Genomic DNA, 20791 nt, shown 5'->3' with positions numbered 1-20791 from the left:
GAAGACTGGAAAAAACAAGCGGGTTCTCTCGGCTAGGAAAACGTCCAGGGTACTCACCGATTGAAAGGCCCCCGTTTCTCCCAACCATCACTCCCGCCCGGAGGCTGCGGCTCGAGGGAAAAACGCGGGGCGGGGCTTTCCCTGAGGCAGTTACCGGAAGTGACGAGCCCATATCGCGAGAAGAAAGACGCGCGAGCCTCGGCGGCCCGGAACCGGCCTTGAGAGAGTGGTGGAACTTCAGGCCGCTCGCCCTCCCGCCCCATGGAGCGGCCCCCAGGGCTGCGGCCGGGCGCGGGCGGGCCCTGGGAAATGCGGGAGCGGCTGGGCACCGGCGGCTTCGGGAACGTCTGCCTGTACCAGCATCGGGTGAGGCGGGGCGCGCGAGGGAGCGGCGGCGGGTGTTTGTCAGAGCGGCTGTGGAGCACAGCGACTGTCAGTTTGTGAAAGATTGTCGATGAGACCTGGGGCGGTATTGTCGGCCGGTGAGCCTGTGTGTGTGTGTGTGTGTGTGTGTGTGTGTGTGTGTGTGCGCGCGCGTGTGTGTGCGTGCGTGTGCGCGCGTGGGGGGGGAGGGGGGGAGAGAGAGAGAGAAAGACAGAAACAGATTGAGAGAGAGATCCTAGGTCAGCGTGTGCGGGATAGAGCTGTTAGGGAGAATTAATAGTATTGAGTGTCAAGATGTGACAAGGTGTTTACCGAGTGCGGCAGTGCGTATGGGTCCATGAGAACGTAGAGTGTCAGGGTGTGTGAAGCAGAGTGTGCATTGTGAGCACGAGGGGATGAGAAAATGGGGCCGAAGAGGGGGCTTCCTGCTGGAAGGTGTGCGTACTTGTGTGTGCCTGGAGGCCGTGTGGCATCAGTGGGGCTGGAGTAGACGAGGAAGGTTTCACGGTGGGGCCACAGTTAAGCTTTTGGAAACATTGGGTAGCCTTTGGAATTGGGAATGGGTTTGAGGTGGGAAACAGTATGAGGATCCGCTGTTGAAAATGACCATGGCTTCCCCAGGGAAAGGAGATAGGTTGGGGGCGAATTGCTCTAGTGGACAGAAGACAGAGAACATCCAACTTGGGAATTTTGCCTTGATTTAATTAAAAATGTTTAGCCAAATGAGCAGCAGGTAATAATCATGTTTGAGCTATGCACTTTTTGACATACCAATAAAAGCTATGAACCCTTTCCCCAGAAAAATGCACAGAGGCACATTCACACAATCTTATGCATTGCCATTTGAGGAATTCATGCTTTCCTGAAGGACATTCACAGACCTTTTAGATGTATAGACCCTGGACTAACAACCCCTGCAGTATAGTCTTTGTTTGGGCATCTGTAAAATGGTTATAATAATGTATATGAGTCTGAAAGTTAAATAAGATAATGTCTGTAAAACTAAGTACAATACAGATGTTAGCTCCTGCTGCTGCTGTGTTGTTGGTATTATCATCATCTTCATCATTAATTGGCCTTAAAAAAGGAAATGCCTAGTTAAAAGTGGTGTTCTTGGAAGATTTTTTGTGTGAAAGATAAATCTGAGTGGAAAAACTTATGGGCCAAGATGAACAATAACGATATTACTAGAATGCTTGCAATTGGCAGTGAATGGAGAAGTGAATTCAAGAGGACAAGTCATGATTTGCTGTCTTAAGAAATACGGGTGTGGGTAGAGCGCCCATAATATAGGGTGGGAGATAGGGGAGATGAGAGTGTACCTGGTAGGAATAGGCATGTTTGTGTGACAGTTACAATGACAAATGTCACTGATAGAACTGAGGACATTTTGTGAGGTAGGTTTCCAGATAGAGTATAGGAGGAAGACTTGGAGAGAGGGAGAATGGAAGGTGAGGACTAAGGCATTAAGTACTTTGACAGCCAGACAAGCAGTAAATTTAGTAATTCTCACCATCAGAGAGGACATAAAGGCACTCGGAGAGAAAAGGAGGGGAGCCACATATTTCCAGTGGATGTTGCCTGTGGTCTTTTTATTGAAGCCTGACCATCATCCTGATCATAAGAAAAAGAAAGTATGCGTGCTGGCATGCTTTGTAACTGCTTTTCTTGGTCCTTGGCTGGGGATGGATGAATATATCACTTTGTAAAAATTTTGTGGTAAAATATATGTGTATATATATGTTTTATATATATATATATAACATAAAATTTATATATACATTTATATATATAACATAAAATTTTCCATTTTAACTATTTTTAAGTGTACAGTTCAGTGGCTTTTAAGTACATTCACATTGTTGGGCAACCATCACCACCATTCATTTTCAGATCTTTTTCATATTCTGAAACTGAAACTCTGTACCCATTAAACAATAACTCCCCATTTCCTCCTCCCTGGAGCCCAATGTTAACCACTGTTCTACTTTCTGTCTCTCTGGAATTTATCACCTTTTAAATGGAAGAGATTTTGGTCTTCTAGAATCCTAGAAATCTCTCAGGAACTCTGTAGGTGTCCAGAGTGGACTTCCCCCAAACTGGGACATTTGACAGCTGAGCCTGTATTGAGAAGAGAAGAAATACCTTGTCATAAGACCGGAAACCGCATCATTACTTTCCCAAGCCTGACTTACAGTTTGAGTTTACAGCATTCAAGATCCTTGCATTTTAGTGGAAGCCTTGTCCTAATGTTTCATCTGTACCTCTTAAATCACAATGAGGAAGAGGAAAGGATGTGAGACGGCTTATTTAGCTGATTACTGTGCTGGTGCCCAAGCCAACAGAATAAGTATTTTTTGCCCTCAGGGAGATTTCAAGTCTAGTGGGAGAGGTAGACACAGAAACACTTAAGTACAGTTGGTAACCTATTAATGAAGGCATTTGTAAAGTAATATAGGAGCATGGCAAAATAACCAAAGAACTCTTCCTAGGGAATAGGGTAACAGTTTTCAAAGTGTGTCTAGAAAAGTGAATCCCCTGAAACACTTTGAAAAAAGGATACTATGGTCAAATACATTGGGTAAACGCTGCATAGATAGGGTGTCCCCCAAAAATGTATACACACACTTTGAATAATGATAAAAGCAGTGTTTATTAAAATACTTTTCATTTTCAAAATTGAGCTATCAGCTGTTAAAGTGTGTATACATTTCTTTGGGACACCTTTCCTTCATTGGAAAGTTATAACCCACATTAGCATATTAAAAGCTCTGAGAACTCCTCAAGAAACCAATTTAACTTAGTATTTTCCATTTTTTTATTGTGGTAAAATATACATAACATTTACCATTTTAACCATTTTTAAGTGTATAGTTCTGTGGCATTAAGTGTATTTACATTGTTGTACAACCATCACTGTCTGTCTCTGGAATATTCCCATTTTTGTAAACATAGAACTTTTTTTTTTTGCTGGACATCTACAAACTTTCCACAGAACATTCTTTGTGAAAAGGTAGAATGAGGAAAGCCTTTAAGATCAGGTGAAATAGAAACTGAGGAGTTGAAGGATCTTACAGAATGGGATCTTTTTGAAATAGATAGCTTCCTGCCTCATTCATGTGAGAATTTGGGTTTAATGTTTAAGGTTGTACCAGATTATGTCCATGGTGGTAAAAGCTTACTTGGGACCTAACTACAGCTGGTACCTGCTTAAAACAAAAGAAAGGTTGAAGGGCACAGGACTGTGGTTAGCCTAGCCTAGATTGTAGTCTTAGTTCCTTTCTTCTCTCTCCATACATCTACTATCTTATCTCTAGTGTCTTCCACCCCCATTTAGACTATCCCATACAAGTTATGTCTTGATTCCTCATCTATATATTTTCTTTCTTTCTGTTTGATTCTGACTGCTGTTCCTGAGCTGCATTATTTTTGTTGCCAGAATGTGATGAAGTCTGGCTATTTCCTGTAATGCACATTAGGTTGGGTTTAGTTTCACTCAGAATTGGGTAAATTACTAACTATAAGAGAGAGCTGTTAGGTTCATTTTATACATATGAAAACAGAAGTACAGTTATTGTTAGGATTTTTCTATGTCATTTGAAATGCAAAGAAATCAGGAACTAATTTGGAGATTTTTGTATTAGGTTTGGTCATATTAAAACTATTTCTTGCTATTGAGGCCAGAGAGCCCTGAAGTATCCTCTTCATTCTAGCTCTGCTGGGAGGCTGGTACCTTTGCTAGCTGTCTTGACTAAGTTCAAAAAGGGGTTTGTTGGGGAGACAGGGTCTTTGTATTTCCTAGCAGTATTTTATGAGACAGTATTCTGAAGAGATCTGTTATAGGACCAGCCTCAGTTACTTTGTGCTTGTGTGCTTTGTCTGTTTGATCATTTTTAAAACATTGGTTCTCATGGTTTACCTAGCAAAAGCATTGGCTCAAGAGAGCTGTGGACAAATATGTTTAATTAGTAAAGGTAAAGAATTCTGTTTCCCCAGGTTGGTATTTCTTTGGTAGCAAGTAAATCTGCACAAGAACCTAATTTATATTTTTTCTGTTAACTTTCTATTTTGGTAGGAACTTGATCTCAAAATAGCAATTAAGTCTTGTCGTCTAGAGCTGAGTACCAAAAACAGAGAACGGTGGTGCCATGAAATTCAGATCATGAAAAAGTAAGTGTACTTGACTTGTGCTTCCTAAGTTCTGCAGCGCAGCCAGAGGTTATCACAGAGAAGGACGCCAGGCAAAAGTCAGCTAGGTATTATCAGATTCAGCTCTATGAGTGCAGAATATGTTTCTCCTGGATCTTGGGCAATGCTCATCTGTTTAACTTTCTAGTTAAATAACAATAACTATTCTCATTTCTTACTTTCACCTAGTTTTGTTAAATAGTGTATCTATTGCTTTGTAAAAAATTACGCCAAAACTTAGTAGCTTAAAACAACAAACATTTAGAATCTCACAGTTTCTATGGTTTAGGAAATTTGGGGATGACTTACCTGTGTGGTTTTAATGCAGATCTTTCCTGAAACATCCCAGAATGTTAAGTGGAGCTGTAGTCATCCAGAGGCTTGAGTGGGGCTGGAGTATCCACTGCCAAGCTCATTTATATGGCTGTTGGCTAGAGGCATCAGTTTTTCACTATATGGGCCTCTTTATAGGGAAGCTTGAATGTCTTTCTTTTTTCAGATTTTAATGAAGCTTTATTTTCCACAAATGATATTTTTGTTCAGTTATCAGCATTAGGTTTTAAAGAATAGAAAAGCATTTTTAGTGAATTGAATGTCTTCATGACATGGCAGCTTGCTTTCTACAAAGTGAGTGATCAGAGAGAGAGAGCAAGATGAAAGTTGACATATCTTTTATGATCTTTCCTCAGAAGTTATACTCCATCCTTTCTGCCACATTCTGTTTGTTAGAAATGAGTCACTAAGTACAGCCCACACTCAAGGGGAGGAGAATTAAACTCTTGAAGGGAGAAGTGGACATATTTTAAAACCTCCACAGGTAGTGTGCTAAGTGCTTTACAAGTTATTCTTCTAGTTGTCACAGCAAACCTGTATTTAGTTAGGTATTACTCGTATTTTATAGATGAGAAAGTTGAAGCTCATAGAGCCATAAAATTGGTAGGTAAGACAGTCTGGCTTTGAAAGAAGCACTTTCTGACTTTAGTATTTGTTTTCAATTCATTTTAATGCTTCTGAAACTTGGCTTTTGACAGAATCACCAGGAAAGCTTGATAACAATATAATTTTTCATGTCTATTCATAGAGTTTCTGTTTCTTTAGGTCTCTAGGACCTGGGAATCTATTCCAGTTTTGAGATCCACTGCATGGTGATGATAATGATAATTATAATGGCTGGGATGACATATTTTAAGTTTAAAATAAAAAGATGTTAGAAAACAATGTATAGCATGATATAGTATTTATTGAAAAAATATATTTGTGCACAGATTAAAAACTGGAAGGAAATTTGCCAAAATTTTAAGTGTTCACCTTTGGGTAATTCTATGATTATAGGAGAGGCAGTATGATATAGGCTTTGGAGCCAGACTGCCAGATTTTAATCCTTACTTGACCATCTACTTGCTTTAAGATCTTACGTTACTTAATCAATTTGTGCTTCAGTTTTGTCCTGTGTGATGAGACTATTAATAAGTCTACATATAGTAAGATTATATGTCAAGTAAGTGAGTTAATGTATATAAGGTGCTTACTACTTGGCATATAGAAGTATAATTGTAGTAATAGTGATAGTATTTTTATTTATTACTTTTTAATTATACAAATGAGAAATTAGAATATTACAAATAATGCCAGCCTTTCTTCCCTCACTGCCCCTCAGTTAACTACCATTTCAAACCCAATTCCTTTTCATTGGATAAAAAATTGTGATTATAATGTTTTCCCCTTTTTGTTAGGTTGAACCACTCCAACGTTGTAAAGGCCTGTGATGTTCCTGAGGAATTGAATTTTTTGATTAACGATGTGCCTCTTCTAGCAATGGAATACTGTTCTGGAGGAGATCTCCGGAAGGTAGTGTGGATGCTTTGAGATGATGAAATAGTAAATCATGACCTTTAACAGTGTTTGAATCACATTCAGTGTGATAATCTAGAGTAAGGGTCAGTAAACTATGGCCTGTTAACTGTTTTTATGGCTGCTTTTTGATTACAGCCACAGTGTTGAGTGGTGGTGACAGAGACTATCTGTCCTGCAAATCCTGAAGTATTTATTGTCTGTCTCTTTACAGTGAAAGTTTGCTGACCCCTGATTTAGAACATGCATTCTTTTATTAGTGGTGGTGTTTGTAGGGTGGGACTGTATTCATTGTGTTAGATCAAAATATCAATGTTTAAGGTGTTTATAAAAAAGAGTTTCCCCCCCAAATCTTATCTATTGTAAATAAAGCTGCTATAGAACCAGAGGCATGGATACATGGATAGGACTGGTGGGGAGGACTGGATAAAGGAAGGGGAAGTGATTAGCTAAGGAATATATATGCATAGCCCATGGACACAGACTATAGTGTAGTGAGGGCCATGGGAATAGGGGCGGGGGGCTGGGTGGAGGTGGGCAAAGGGGCGAAAATGGGGGACATCTGCAATAGTGTCAACAATAAAAAATTTAAATTAAAAAAGTGGGGTTTTTTCAATTACAGTTAACTTTCAATATTATTTTGTATTGGTTTCCGGTGTACAGCATTGTGGTTAGACAATCGTATACTTTACATAGTGATCCCCTCAATATTTCCAGTACCCACTGGCATCATCCATAGTTACCGCAATATTATTAACTCTGTTCCATATGCTTTACTTTACATTCCTGTGACTATTTTATAACAACCAATTTGTACTTCTTAATCCCTTCACCTCTTTCTCCCAGTCCCCCAACACCCCAACTTTTAGGGTCTTTTCTAAAAGTATTTTCTCTATTGCAAATATTTCTTTCGCATCTTGTTTTAAATCTGCCATATGGCCTGGCCAGCATGGCTCAGCAGCTGAGCATCGACCTATGATCCAGGAAATTGCAGTTCAATTCCTGGTCAAGGCACATGCCTGGGTTGCAGGCTTGATCCCTGGCAGGGGGTGTGCAGGAGGCAGCTGATCAATGATTCTCTCTCATCATTGATCTTTCTCTCTTTCTCCCCCCCTCTCCCTTCCTCTCTGAAATCAATAAAAGTATGTTAAAAAAATAAATCTGCCATATGGATTTTTTTATATACACATGTCTGTGAGATTTTTCAACCTTTTTAAATTTCAAATACTTTCTCCCTTTATCTTTACTTGTATGAGCCTTGTCATGAAATTCACATGTTCTTTGTGTGGATTTGGCAATTTCCCCCTCTTATATTTTCTTAATCATGACTTATTTTCTTATTTGAATATTCTCTTAGAATATAGTGATTAATGTGTCACTGTTACTGCCCAGCAACATTGGCAGTATACATTTTTAGACTTTTTTTTTTCTTTAGCTACTCAACAAACCAGAAAATTGCTGCGGACTTAAAGAAAGCCAGATACTTTCTTTACTGAGTGATATAGGTATGTAATCAATATGAAAATACCATCATGATTTAATTCCCTCTTGGTTCATAAAAGATTCTATATACTACTATAAAGCATAGATTTTTAGCATCTAAGAAATTATCAGAAAAATGTAACTGTTATCGTTGATGCTAAATTAAAACTAGGATATTTTCTTATTTTTTGTTTTTGGCTTGGAGTCAATTTTTGGCTAATAGATGCTCCAGTTGCTGACAAAAAATGGTGTTAAATGACCTAATTTAGTTTTACTCTCCCACCCTTCTTGATTAACATAGTAATTTTATTTATCAGTGACATTGCATCTGTTAAATAGATTCTCAAGTCAACTCTTAGGGTGAGATATCTTTTTAATCAGAACAATTCCTAGAAAAATCCCTAAAATAATCAGTACCTAGGCCCTTGGAGCAAGCTCAAAAGCCAAGAATATGTTTCCCTATGTATTTCGATTCTGCTTCTTTTCCTGGGTCATGGAGGCCAAAGCTTAGTTGAAAAGGGAGGGAAAGGTTACAAGGATAAATGCAGGGTTTTTCTAAATTGCTTTTTCCATTTCTTTTTAATGTTAATTCTCATAAATTAAATGAACATATAATTCTGTAGTATTTGTTAAGTGTTACTGGATTTTCTGTGGAGAAAATATGAACTGCTGTAGTATTAATTGAGTAGTTGTGATAGTCCCTATAAATGTGAGCATTAGAGAAGTACAAAATGGTAGATAATTTTTTTTTAAAGTCAGTGTTTTCTCTTACCTCAAAATACATTTTAAATTTTACTTAGGGTCTGGGATCCGATATTTGCATGAAAACAAAATTATACATCGTGATTTAAAGCCCGAAAACATAGTTCTTCAGGATGTTGGTGGAAAGGTAGGTGAAAACTGGAGAAATGTTCCATGACAGTTGAATATAGTATCCCTGAGGTAGGTAGTCTTTGAGGTTTGGTGCCCTTCCATAGCACTCTTACTTTTCCTACACAGCCCTCACTACATTGAACTATGGTTTTGTGTTTAGTTGTTTGTCTCTGCTAATACAGTGGCTCCATTAGAGAAGGAACCGCGCCTGTCTTGTTCACTTCTGTTTTTCCAGCACATCATCTAACAGAGATAGTAGGCAGTGAGTAAGTAATTTATTAATCCTTACGAAGGGCATTAAAAAAAACAAACACATGCATCTTGAGTTTGCTTTACTTTAAGAAAAAAAAGTACAGTTACTTAAGTATGTTTTATATTAAAAAAACAAAACACCTCATTCTCCACAAAATTCCTAAGTTCTATAATTAATATTCAAAACCTTGATTTCTCAGATTCTTAAATTAGTTATCTTGAGAGAAACCAGAATTTGTGAATTGACTCCTGAAATATTTATTTTTATTAGAATAATTTGAGCAGTTTTTTTGCTTTTTGCACTGAAGTTCCTTCCCAATAAATACGCAAAGCCAAAACTCTGAACTTTAAATTGGATTGTGTGGTCTTGTAGTTAGTTAAGATGGTGGTGAGTTGGAAGTTATGAACCTCGATGATGCTTTTTCCCTTAGGAAGCTTTTGTGTGCACTTGGCACCAACTATTTCTCCCTTTTTGTGTATCCAAAGATTTCAGGGTATTTTTGAAGTTAGATGGATATTTACATTGATCCACTGTAAGATGGTATGCTGCTTCTTACTTTGGAAGTCACCTTTACCTTTACATTTCAGTAGAATGGATCAAGTTTATTCTTAATATACCAAAATAAAAATTAATAGCCAATCTATATTTAATTTTTACCATGTACCAGGCGCTGTATTAAATTATTATTATTTTGGCTGTTTCATTGAATCCTAATAACAGTTCTGTGAAGTAGGGATTGTTAGTAGTATCGTTATATATGAAATCAAGAGAAGTTAAGTAACTTGATCAAGATCACAAGGCTAGTTAAGTGCTGGAGCTCAGGCCTGAGTCACATCTGTGTTATTCCAGAGCTCAAGCTCTTTACCACCCCCCTCTCCAGAGCCTTATCAGGACATTGTTGCCTTTCCATTTCAAATTTTTCAACCTTTTAATGCTTATTATTTTGCAGATTATACATAAAATAATTGATCTGGGATATGCCAAAGATGTTGATCAAGGAAGTCTGTGTACATCTTTTGTGGGAACATTGCAGTATCTGGTAAGACATGTATTGTTTCTTTGAATTTAAGTGTTCAAGATTCTCTTTATTTCTGAAGGTCATAATATAGTAGTTAAAAAATAAAGTAAGCCCTGCCTGGCAGGCTCAGCAGTTGGGCATTGACCTAAGATACAGGAGATCACGGTTCAGTTCCCTGTTGGGGCATGTGCCCAGGTTGCAGGCTCAGACCCCAGTTGGGGCGTGCAGTAGGCGGCTGATCAATGACAGCTCTCTTGTCATTGATGTTTTCTCTCTCTCTCTCTCTCTCTCTCTCTCCCTTTCTCTCTCTCTCCCTCTCTCTCTCCCTCCCTCCCTCCCTCTCTCCCTCCCTCTCCCCCTCTCCCCCCCTCCCTCCCTTCCTCCCTTCCTCTGTCTCTGAAATCGATGGAGATATATTTAATAAATAAATAAATGAATAAATAAAATAAATAAATAAATAAATAAAGTGAAGTAGCTTTTCTCTTATAGTATGATGTTTAAAGCATTTTTTCTTTTTAAGGCCCCAGAGCTCTTTGAGAATAAGCCTTACACAGCCACTGTTGATTACTGGAGCTTTGGGACCATGGTGTTTGAATGTATTGCTGGATATAGGCCTTTTTTACACCATCTGCAGCCATTTACCTGGTAAGAAATGGAGAGCTTTGGTGTGCTTAATGGGAATGAAAATTTTCAGTTGCCTGTTTTTTTCCTTCTCTATTTAAGTAATTGCCTTTTAAACACATAATTGAATAAAATTAAATGGCAAAAATCTTAGCATTTTCTGTGAGTTAGTTTGTCTTCTGAGGTAGTTTTTCTGTTTTTTTATAGGCATGAGAAGATTAAGAAGAAGGATCCAAAGTGTATATTTGCATGTGAAGAGATGACAGGAGAAGTTCGGTTTAGTAGTCATTTACCTCAACCAAATAGCCTTTGTAGGTAAGTGTATTTTAGTTGAGGAAGTTCGCCTCAGTTTCTTCAGGGTCGTAAAAGGACAGTAGAGTTGTCTGTTTCAAGTAGCATCATCCAGTAGAACTTTCTGCGATGATGGAAATGTGTTATATCTGCTGACCACAATGAGGCTATTGAGCACTGAAAGGTGAGTAGTGTGACTGAAGAACTGAATTTTAAATTTTATTTAATTTTAATTAATTTCAGTGTAAATGCAGATAGCCACTTGTGAGTAGTAGCTTCCATATTGGACCATACAAGTCTAGTGGAAACAATGAATGCTGCCATTCAACTGATTGGCTTAGATAATGAGAAGACTCTTGGGATACTGACGTAAATGAGTTCCTTGGAGAATGGAACTTACTGGAATTGCCTCCTGGAGTTGCCAGTAACTAACTTACGTAAATAGGTTTTGGGTTTTTTTGTTGTTTTTTAGAGAGAGAGGAAGGGAGAGGGAGAGAGCAAGATAATAAAAAAATCTATGTGAGAGACAAACATTGATTGGTTGCCTCCTATACACACCCCGACCAGGGATTGAACCTGCAACCTAGGCATGTGCCCTGACCAGGAATCAAACCCAAAGGGGATGAAGTTCCAACCAACTGAGCCACACTGGCCAGGGCTGGTTTTTTTTTTATGGAAAAAGTTTGTCCCCTATCATTTCATGAATTATTTGTTTTTCTTTTTATTTATATTTATTTATCCTCACCTGAGGACATGAGAGAGAGAAACGTTGATCAGTTGCCTTCTGCATGTGCCCCAACCAGGGATTGAACCCAAAACCCAGGCATGTGCCCTGACTGGGAATGGAACCGTCAACCTTTTGGTGCACAGGATGACGGTCAACCAACTGAGCCACTCTAGCCAGGCCATTTCATGAATTATTTGAAAGTAAGATATAAAATAATACAGACAAGTAATCAGAAAGGAAATGGACAACCTATAAAATGACCTTTTTTACAGTACTAAAGGAAAATTGGAACAAGGATTTTTCACCCCATTTTTGTGTGTTTTCTAGTTTAATAGTAGAACCCATGGAAAACTGGCTGCAGTTGATGCTGAATTGGGACCCTCAGCAGAGAGGAGGACCTGTTGATCTTACTTTGAAGCAGCCAAGATGTTTTGTATTAATGGATCACATTCTAAATTTGAAGGTTAGTTTCTTATGAATGGGGTCTATTTCATAAGACTTGCATTGAAGTTAATAAGTTTATTTGGAAAATCAGCATAAATGTATTTTAATAATATTTTCCTGATGCTTATTTGATAAAAAAAATTATATTTTTAGAGTGGATGTATTTTTATTATTTTAGTAAGCATTCTCAGTTTTACTTTAAAGTGGTCTTTTTGATTACTCCTTTGAAGCATCTTTTGGATTTTCCCCTTCCTCAGATTGATGCTATCACCACCTCATTCATTTAGGTCTGGATTTGGTTTGGTGAGAAAGGTTTTTACCTGGCTTACATGCCTTTATAGTTCTACCCATCTTGTAATCCATGCAGCATGAATTGCCCTTTTCATCTTCTGAAAACACTTTTTAATTCCCTGTCCAAGAAACCAACATAGTTCTTCCTTGCCTATTAAGTAAAGTCTGATCTGCCTTGCTTTTGGGGGCTTTCCTAAGGCAGGTCCCCAACCAAGTTTTTGCCTCGTACCTGCTTCTTTTACCCTTTACTTCACTCAGGACCAGCTTGTGACTGCTTCTTATTCCATCAAACTCATCATCTGTGTTTGTTATCCATGTTGCTATCCTTCTGCCCAGAATGATCTCTATCTCCGTGTATCTCCTCACCTACACTGCGTATACTCAACTCTCCTTTTCTCTTAATGGTCTCTGCCACAGTTTGTCATTTAGTCATATTTACTATATTCTCTTAATTGTTTCTCATCTTCCACTTATTCCTTTCCTTTCTCTTCTTCAATGCTGAGATTGTTTTTACTGTTTTTAATTAACAATTGCCCACCCTACCACCATGCCATCCCTACCCTGGCATTCTGTATAAAGCAGAGCATGTACCAGGTTCTCAGTAAATCTTCATTGATATGAATGAGAAGTTCTTTTATGCTATATACCCAGCAACAACTCTTATCTGCAACCTGCAGTCTTTCCATATTTGTTGGTTTCTTGTAGTAGATAGGGTTTCTAAAATTAAATGAAAAAGTATAATCATATAAGGTTTTACACTAGTCTTAGAATACTTTTTTAAAATGGGGGAACTTATGGTCATGCTGATGCCATTTGTGACCTACACTGAAAAGATACCTGGCTTCTTGATTTGATTTTCTTCTACTGTCCAAGGAATAAAGCACCCCTCAGTGTGTTAGCCAAGCAGGACTTGGTGATACCTTTAATTCTCTGTTACCACCAGTAAGTTTTGTTTTTTATCTCAGACTTTTTTCAGACTTTTCATGGTAATTGTAACATCATTTCTACTTTGAAGGGGTTTCTGATCGTCTGCTTGTTGTAGAGTGTATGGAAAGATTCCTCCCTGTGTATTTCGGTCTATAGACTTTAGTCATAGCTCAAATACAGTAATAGCTTCTTTAAAGGATCAATGTTATTGTGAGGTTGTCCAGTACAAAGAACATATAGGGTACTATTCATAGTAGTTCAGGGATACTTCCTATACATGAAAATAGGACTGCATTTTGAAGGATGAGTAAGGATTAATCAGGGGAAGGGCAGGGGCAAAGATGAACAGGCAGAGGGATATGGACACAAGCATGAACTGCAGAATAGCTTGGTGTTATTCTTCTGAAGTATTTATTACATTGTTCAGTGAGGGAATGGCATCTGTTTGGTTTTCATGTAAAAATAAACCAACGAAACAATTACTAAAATATTTCTTTAAAAAAAAAAAAAAAAATAGTTTAGTGCCCTGGCCAGGTGGCTCAGTTGGTTGAAGTGTCATCCCATTAGCTAAAGGTTGAGGGTTCATTTCCCTGTCAGGGCACATACCTAGGTTGCAGATTTGATCTCCAGCTGGGGCGCATATGGGAGGCAACCGATAGATATTTCTCTCTCACATCGATGTCCCCCCTTCCTCTCTCTCTAGAAATCAGTGAAAGCATATCCCCAGGTGAGGATTTAAAAAAAATAGTTTAGAGAGTCTGATTGCATGTTTTCCAACTATTTACTATGAAAAACTTTAAATTTGTAGAAAGGTTTTTGAAAAGTACACTGAATTTTCCACTAAGGATAAGGTGAAACAGGAGTATTTAATTTCCTCTTTGCCTCCTCTTCCATGCCGCTAACTATATCCTAAAAGTCTCTTTTTGGTTTTCTCTTTTTCCATGTTACTTTTTCTTCCGCCATTTCTTCAGTTGTATAACTTTAACTATAAACTGAATATGTATAACTCTCAAATTTTCTCCTCAGTTATGAATTTTCTGCAGAGTATTTGTAAGTGTTCTATCACTACACCTAGTGGTCCCACTGGCACCCAAGACTTAATTTATTAAAAAGGAGCATATTTGCTTCATTAAATCTACATCTGCAGGATTTCCTGTGCCTTTTGCTTGCACTGTCACCTTTCCAGTTACCTCGGTTGGAAACTTTGGCTGTCTGTTCCTTCTCCTTCCATCTACGTATTCACTTATTTTCTCAGGTTTATCTTTTGAATGTTTTAACAATTCTGAGCTTGTCAGGTTCTTAATTTAGAAAGTTTTCCATAGTTCCTTTTTTGCTTATTGAATTGAATCTAAATCCTTACACTGGTATTCAGAATCTATGTTGGTCTCATTTCAGCCTACACTTCCAGCCTTATATTAGGCCCTTGGGGGCACTGTTTTAGGTTCATTTGAACTGGATTATTTATATTCTCTGATTATGCTTATCCCTTTCTACTTCTCTGCCTACCTTGTTTTGCCTCATAGAACCTTTCTTTCGGTTTTTCTCATTCTAATCTTTCTTCCTTTTCAAAGTATAGCTCAAATTGTGCCCTTTTTATAAAAAGCATCCCTTTCCTCCTACCAAGTAATCTCCTTTGGAATCTGCACAGTACTTTATTATAGTACCTACTGCATTTTGCCTTGTATTTTAGTTTTCTTAATGTCTTCTTTGTGACTATTACCCTATGGAGGGCAAGGATCATAAGTTACTCAATTTGCTTACTCACTGTCACCACAAAACAGTTGATAGTATGTTTACTATAATAGGCACTCATTAAATATTTGAGTCAACAAAAGGATAAATTTAAGTTATATTTCTTTCCTTTTCTTTTGCTCCCTTCTCCTTCAGCTTTGATAGTGGGATGCTATGGTCACTTACCCTGGTTTGACATATACCCCATATAAAAGTAAATGTTTACCTTAGGGTTTTCATACTTGTACTGTACACCCATGTCAACTTTGAAGATTCCCTTCTCTTCCCCCCTACCTTTTTTTTTTAATCCTCTCCTGAGGATATTTTTTCCATTGCTTTTTAGAAAGAGTGGAAGGGGGAGAGAGAGAGAGAGAGAGAGAGAGAGAGAAACATCGATGTGAGAGAGACACATCAATTGGTTGTCTCCCGCAAACTTCCCCACCAGGGCTGGAAACCGAGCCTGCAACCAAGGTACGTGCCCTTGGCCAGAATCGAATCCTGGACCCTTCAGTCCACAGGGCAATGCTCTAACCACTGAGGCAAACTGGCTAGGGTTCCCCTCTACCCTTTTTAAACATAACAAGTTATTATATATTAAAGGAAAGTTAATGCTTTACCTCTGTAAGAAGCATTTCCAGGAGAGATCATTTTAATCATTTGAATACAGGGGTGGGCAGAAGTAAGTTTACAGTTCTGAGTATGTGAAACAGTTTATTCTTGTAATATTATTTCCTTATTAATTATTGTATTACTTACTGTTATTATTAACCTACTTTTGCCCGCCCCTGTACACTGTCAGTGTAAGGCACTGGAGAAACAAGCTGTTATCTTTATATAGCTCATCTAAGGGTAGTGGAAGGAAGAGGACTTAAAGTCATGTGTTCAAAAGGCTGACCTCTAACTCTGTGACCTCTGACTCTGTTACCTTTAACTCTGTGACCTCTGATTGTTGGTTACCTGGGTAGAGCCCCACCTAACTCAGTTTCACACTTAGTTGGCCTGTATTAGGCTACCCCTGCTTTTAGTGGGTCTTTAGGTAAGAGCAATAAGACTATTTTCTTATCTAATTTTGGGCCCTTTGGTAGATCACCACAGTGGGATTTGGTTTTCTTACTTGAAAAATGAAGATAACAATACCTCTTCGTGTTTAAAGAGAGGCCTAGTTCTTCTATCATGATTATTTCTTGAGACGATGTAAGGTAGTCAGACAGATAGGAGTTCAGATCTAAGCTCTACCAGTTATCAGCTGTGTGATCCCTCAGAGCTCTGTTTGTTTTTTTCCCCCTGCCAAAATGGAGATTAGAAGATCTAATTAACAGGGTGTTATGTTAAATATAACTTTGCTAATTAATGGAATGTTATGTTAAACATAAAGTGCTTAACTCTGTGGTTGGCATCTATTAGGCACTTCATAAATGGGAATGTTTCCTTCCAGGTCTGGGATATGTTTCTCAGAATAAATAAGTGTTGCCTTTTTAAATTGGGGTTTTTGTACATTCCTAGAACTTTGTGCATATGTAGAACTTTGAAACTTTATTCCTTGGAACTAACATCTGTTGTAGAAAAGTAAAGTCTTGAGTTTTCAGATGTCATTTTATAATTATAGAAGGAGATTTCACTTTGGAAATTGAATCTTGTGTAGTACAGAGATAATGCCTTTTGCTCATATTTCCTTTAGTATCTAGCACTGAATTTTTTATGTAGCAGATGGTTAATAATCATTTCTCTTTTTTCTTATTTATACAGATAGTGCACATACTAAATATGACTTCTGCAAAGATAATTTCTTTTCTCTTACCACCTGATGAAAGTCTTCATTCACTGCAGTCTCGTATTGAGCGTGAAACTGGAATAAATACTGCTTCTCAAGAGCTTCTTTCAGAGACGGGAATTTCTCTTGATCCTCGGAAACCAGCCTCTCAATGTGTTCTAGAAGGAGTAGTAAGAAAATTCTAATATACCTAGAAGAATATAAGAAATCTGTTGGAGTAGAGGGGTTGCATGCCCTACATTTTTGGATGTGTATTTGGGGGATGATGCACATCTTGTAATTCTTTTAGTTTTATCCTACTCATTTCTCATATTGCTTTGCAAGGTGAACAAGATAGAAGTGAAACATTTGTTATTTTGAACTTGTTATGACTTTCTCTTTGGTGCTAGTTCTCTCCTCCCTTTTTTCCCCCCCTTTTGCACTTGAAATAGAATCTTGAAATGAGAGGATAGATGGATGGTAAAATGTGATTGTGGTCATGACTTTTTTTATTTTGTTTTATTTTATTTATTTATTTTAAAGCATCTTTATTTATTTATTTTTTAATCCTCACTCACCCAAGGATATTTTTTCCATTGCTTTTCAGAGAGAGTAGAAGGGGAAGAGAGAGAGAGAGAAAAACATTAATGTGAGAGAGACACATTGATTGGTCGCCTACCGCACTCACCGCTGGGCCAGGAATTGAGCCTGCAACCCAGGTACATGCCCTTGGCCAGAACTGAACACAGGACCCTTCAGTCCGCGGGCTGACGCTCTAACCACTGAGCAAAACTGGCCAGGGCTCTTTTTTCATTTTATTTGACTTTATTGAGGCATACCTTATATATTATATACCCATTTCAAGAATATAATTTAGGGTTTTGTTTTTTGTTTTAGAAAATTTACTTAATTGTGTGGCCATCACCATAAATCAGTTTTAAAACATTTCTATCTCAGTAAGATTTTTCGTGTCCATTAACTGTTGATCTCCATTCTGCCCACCCCAGGCAATCACTAACTTACTTTCTTTATCTATAGATTTGCCTTTTCTGAACATTTCGTATGAATGGATAATACAACCTATAGTCTCTCGTGTCAGACTTTTTGCACTTAGTATTAAGTTTGCATTATGAGGTTCATTCTTGTCATAACATGTATCTGTACTTTATTCCTTTCGGTTACTGAATAGTATTCCCATTCTATGGCTATATGTTGTTAAGGCTTTTTTTTTGCTTTTGTCCTCTTGGGTCTGGTGATTGATTTTCACTTTAACCCATACTGAAGTTACTTATTTTTCCCAAGCATAAGTTTAGACCTTAAATCTGTAAGATGTATGCTAATGAACATTGACTTTGTTCATTTGCATTCCAGAGGAGGAAGTCACATGGTACTTGGAGAACCTATAATTATCAAGGATTTTTTTAAAAATGGTTTCTTTCTTTTTCAGAGAGGCTGTGATAGCTATATGGTTTATTTGTTTGATAAAAGTAAGACTGTATATGAAGGACCATTTGCTTCCAGAAGTTTATCTGACTGTGTAAATTATATTGGTAAGTCTAGTCCATTTACTGACTGAGATTTAAATCTGAAGTAATATAATTTTGGTTCAACATGATTAGTAGAAATGGTCTTTGGTGTTTTTGTTGAGTATCTCATGCCTCAGCTTCCTATTTATGTGAAAAATGGATCTCTGTCATTTGGAATGTGAAAAGATAGGCTTTAAATCGCCACTCCTAACCTGGAGAAAAGGCTTACTGTCCTGAGGATAGGCCTCTCTCAGATAGAAGAATGAATCTCCATTATTCAGTAAGCCCACTTTTTTAGTTTCTTCTTCATTATGTAAGCATGTTCAAATACTGCATTTTACCCTATGAGTACTGCTTAATGTTCAGTTGTTTTCATTTATCCTGTGAAGATCAATCTTTTCTGTTGAAGAAGGTAGTGGTCAATTTCTGCCTACCCCAAACTAAAATCAAGCACAGAATTGTAAAATCAAGAACAAAATTGTGCATAAGGGGTAAAATTATTTAATATTTCCTCTATGCTACCTTTTTATTAGTTTTTTAAGGACATATTTACAGAAAAAATGAGCAGATTGAGTTTTCATGTTATCCTCCTCCCACACACATAGTTTCCCCATTTTTAACATCTTACATTAGTGTAGTACATTTTGTTACAATAAATGAACCAATATTTATTATTTACTAAAGCCCATACTTTATTCAGAATGCCTTATGCCTTAGTTTTTATCTGGTATCCTTTTTCTGTTCCAGGATCTCATCCAAGATACCACGTTGCATTTAATTGTCATTTCTTCTTAGGCTCCTCTTGGCTATGATAGTTTCTCAGACTTTCCTTGTTTTTGATGACTTTGACTATTTTGAGGAGTACTGGTCAAGTATTTTGTAGGATGCCCTTCTGTTGCAATTTGTCTGATTTTCCCCCTCATGATTAGACTAGGATTATGGGGTTTTGAGAGAAAGATCACAGAAGTACCATTTTTATCATATTATATAAAGGATACATACTGTCAATGTGATGTATGACTGTTGGTGTAGACCTTGATCACTTGGCTAAACTAGTGTTTGTCAGGTTTTCCCACTGTATAGTTTAGTCTCTCCCCACCCCCTTTCAATGCTGTACTCTTTGGAAGGAAGTCACTATGCTGAACCTACACTTAAGGAGTGGGAAGTTATACTCTCCTTCCTTTAAGGTAGGACACCTACAGAATTTATTTGGAATTCTGCACATGAGATTTGTCTCTTTGCTTCCATTCATTAATTTATTCAATTATTTATTATATCAATGTAGATTCATGGATATTTATTTTATACTTTGGATTATAATCCAATACTGGTTTATTTATTTGGTTCAAATCATTGCAGCTTTGGCCATTAGGAGCTCTTTTAATTGGCTTCCTGTGTCTCTTTTACTTGCCCCATCAATGCGAGTTTTCTTTTTTTAGCACTTCCTTACTTCCTGGCACTACAATATACTCCAGGCTCATCTTGTATGTTTCCTGCTCCAGTCCTGGAATCAGCCGTTTTCCAAGATAGCCTGGTTCCATTATTGGAGAACAATATTAGAAAACAAGATCTGGACACTAGGTGTGCTTCTTGCTACTGGGGTATAATTTCTTAGGCCCTTTTAGGCTTTATCTTTTGAGAGGGAGAGAGATTATTTATTTTGGTCAGGCTTCCCTCTCAGACTCTTTTTTAAAAAGTGTTTTGGTTTTGTTTATTGTAGGAAGCCTCAGGAATAAGTGTGGGTATATAAGAAGAAAGGGTAATTAAGGCTATTAATTATTAGGGGAGGCAAAGATCTTTTTAGATATGTAACTTTATAATTTTGAAGTCTGCTTTAGATAATATATTTTCTCATTATGAACCCTAGTGTAGCAACCTTTCTCTGAAGGTTTTCAGTGGAAAAAAATAACAATATAATTGCCACCTTCGTGTACAGGATGACTCTCATTTTTGGAGAACATCTACATAATTTTGTAATGTTAAAATGGGATTTCATTGAACTTAACATACATACATACCTGCCATGATTTTAGAAAGTAGCATTCCCTTTATCAAAGAAAGAGCAAGAGAATCATAAATAGATAATTTCACAAGTCTGACAATTGAAGAAAGCATATCTTATTAAACTGCTATTTACCCTGTATGTTTTCCTGAAGCTGGGTTGGTAGTCCAGGAGATGAAAATTTATTAGTCAGAGGCAGGAAAGACCATGGAAGACTGTGGAAGAGATGGGACTTGATTTAAAAATTGAAAGAAATAAAGAATTTCTATCAGAGAGAGAAAAAACAGTATTCCAGGTTGGAGGAATGCAAGAAAAAAAAGATACAGAAATAATCTCAGGCTTTGTGGTTACGTAGTGATTATGTCTTACTCATTTTTATTTCCCCTAGTATTGGGAGCAGGGTTTGTGTATTGCAGGTGCTCAGTAAATGTA

The 20791-nt window shown here is 37.5% G+C and overlaps 1 protein-coding gene across 6 annotated transcripts in view; it reads left to right on the top strand.

Moving 5' to 3' along the window:
- Nucleotides 1–170: 170 nt before the first annotated feature.
- The window catches only part of CHUK (component of inhibitor of nuclear factor kappa B kinase complex), a 35093-nt gene continuing 14472 nt past the window's right edge, over nt 171–20791 (top strand). For 2 of the 6 annotated variants that reach the window (XM_081158025.1, XM_081158024.1), the window contains exons 1-11: nt 171–366; nt 4460–4554; nt 6306–6420; nt 7859–7928; nt 8706–8794; nt 9981–10070; nt 10570–10694; nt 10878–10985; nt 12016–12151; nt 16828–17022; nt 18279–18381. In XM_081158025.1, coding sequence (XP_081014151.1) covers nt 262–366; nt 4460–4554; nt 6306–6420; nt 7859–7928; nt 8706–8794; nt 9981–10070; nt 10570–10694; nt 10878–10985; nt 12016–12151; nt 16828–17022; nt 18279–18381 — 1231 coding nt within the window. In that variant the 5' untranslated portion in view covers nt 171–261. Of the gene's footprint in view, nt 367–4459; nt 4555–5261; nt 5390–6305; nt 6421–7858; nt 7929–8705; nt 8795–9980; nt 10071–10569; nt 10695–10877; nt 10986–12015; nt 12152–16827; nt 17023–18278; nt 18382–20791 lie in introns of all 6 variants that reach the window. The other 4 variants (XM_081158027.1, XM_081158026.1, XR_014000247.1 and 1 more) reach the window with 4 other exon arrangements.

This window comes from Miniopterus schreibersii (genome assembly GCF_964146895.1).
Source record: "Miniopterus schreibersii genome assembly, chromosome: 14".
NCBI lineage: Eukaryota > Metazoa > Chordata > Mammalia > Chiroptera > Miniopteridae > Miniopterus > Miniopterus schreibersii.
Note: the sequence above shows the minus strand (reverse complement) of the source record. Positions and strands in the feature narration are given on the sequence as shown.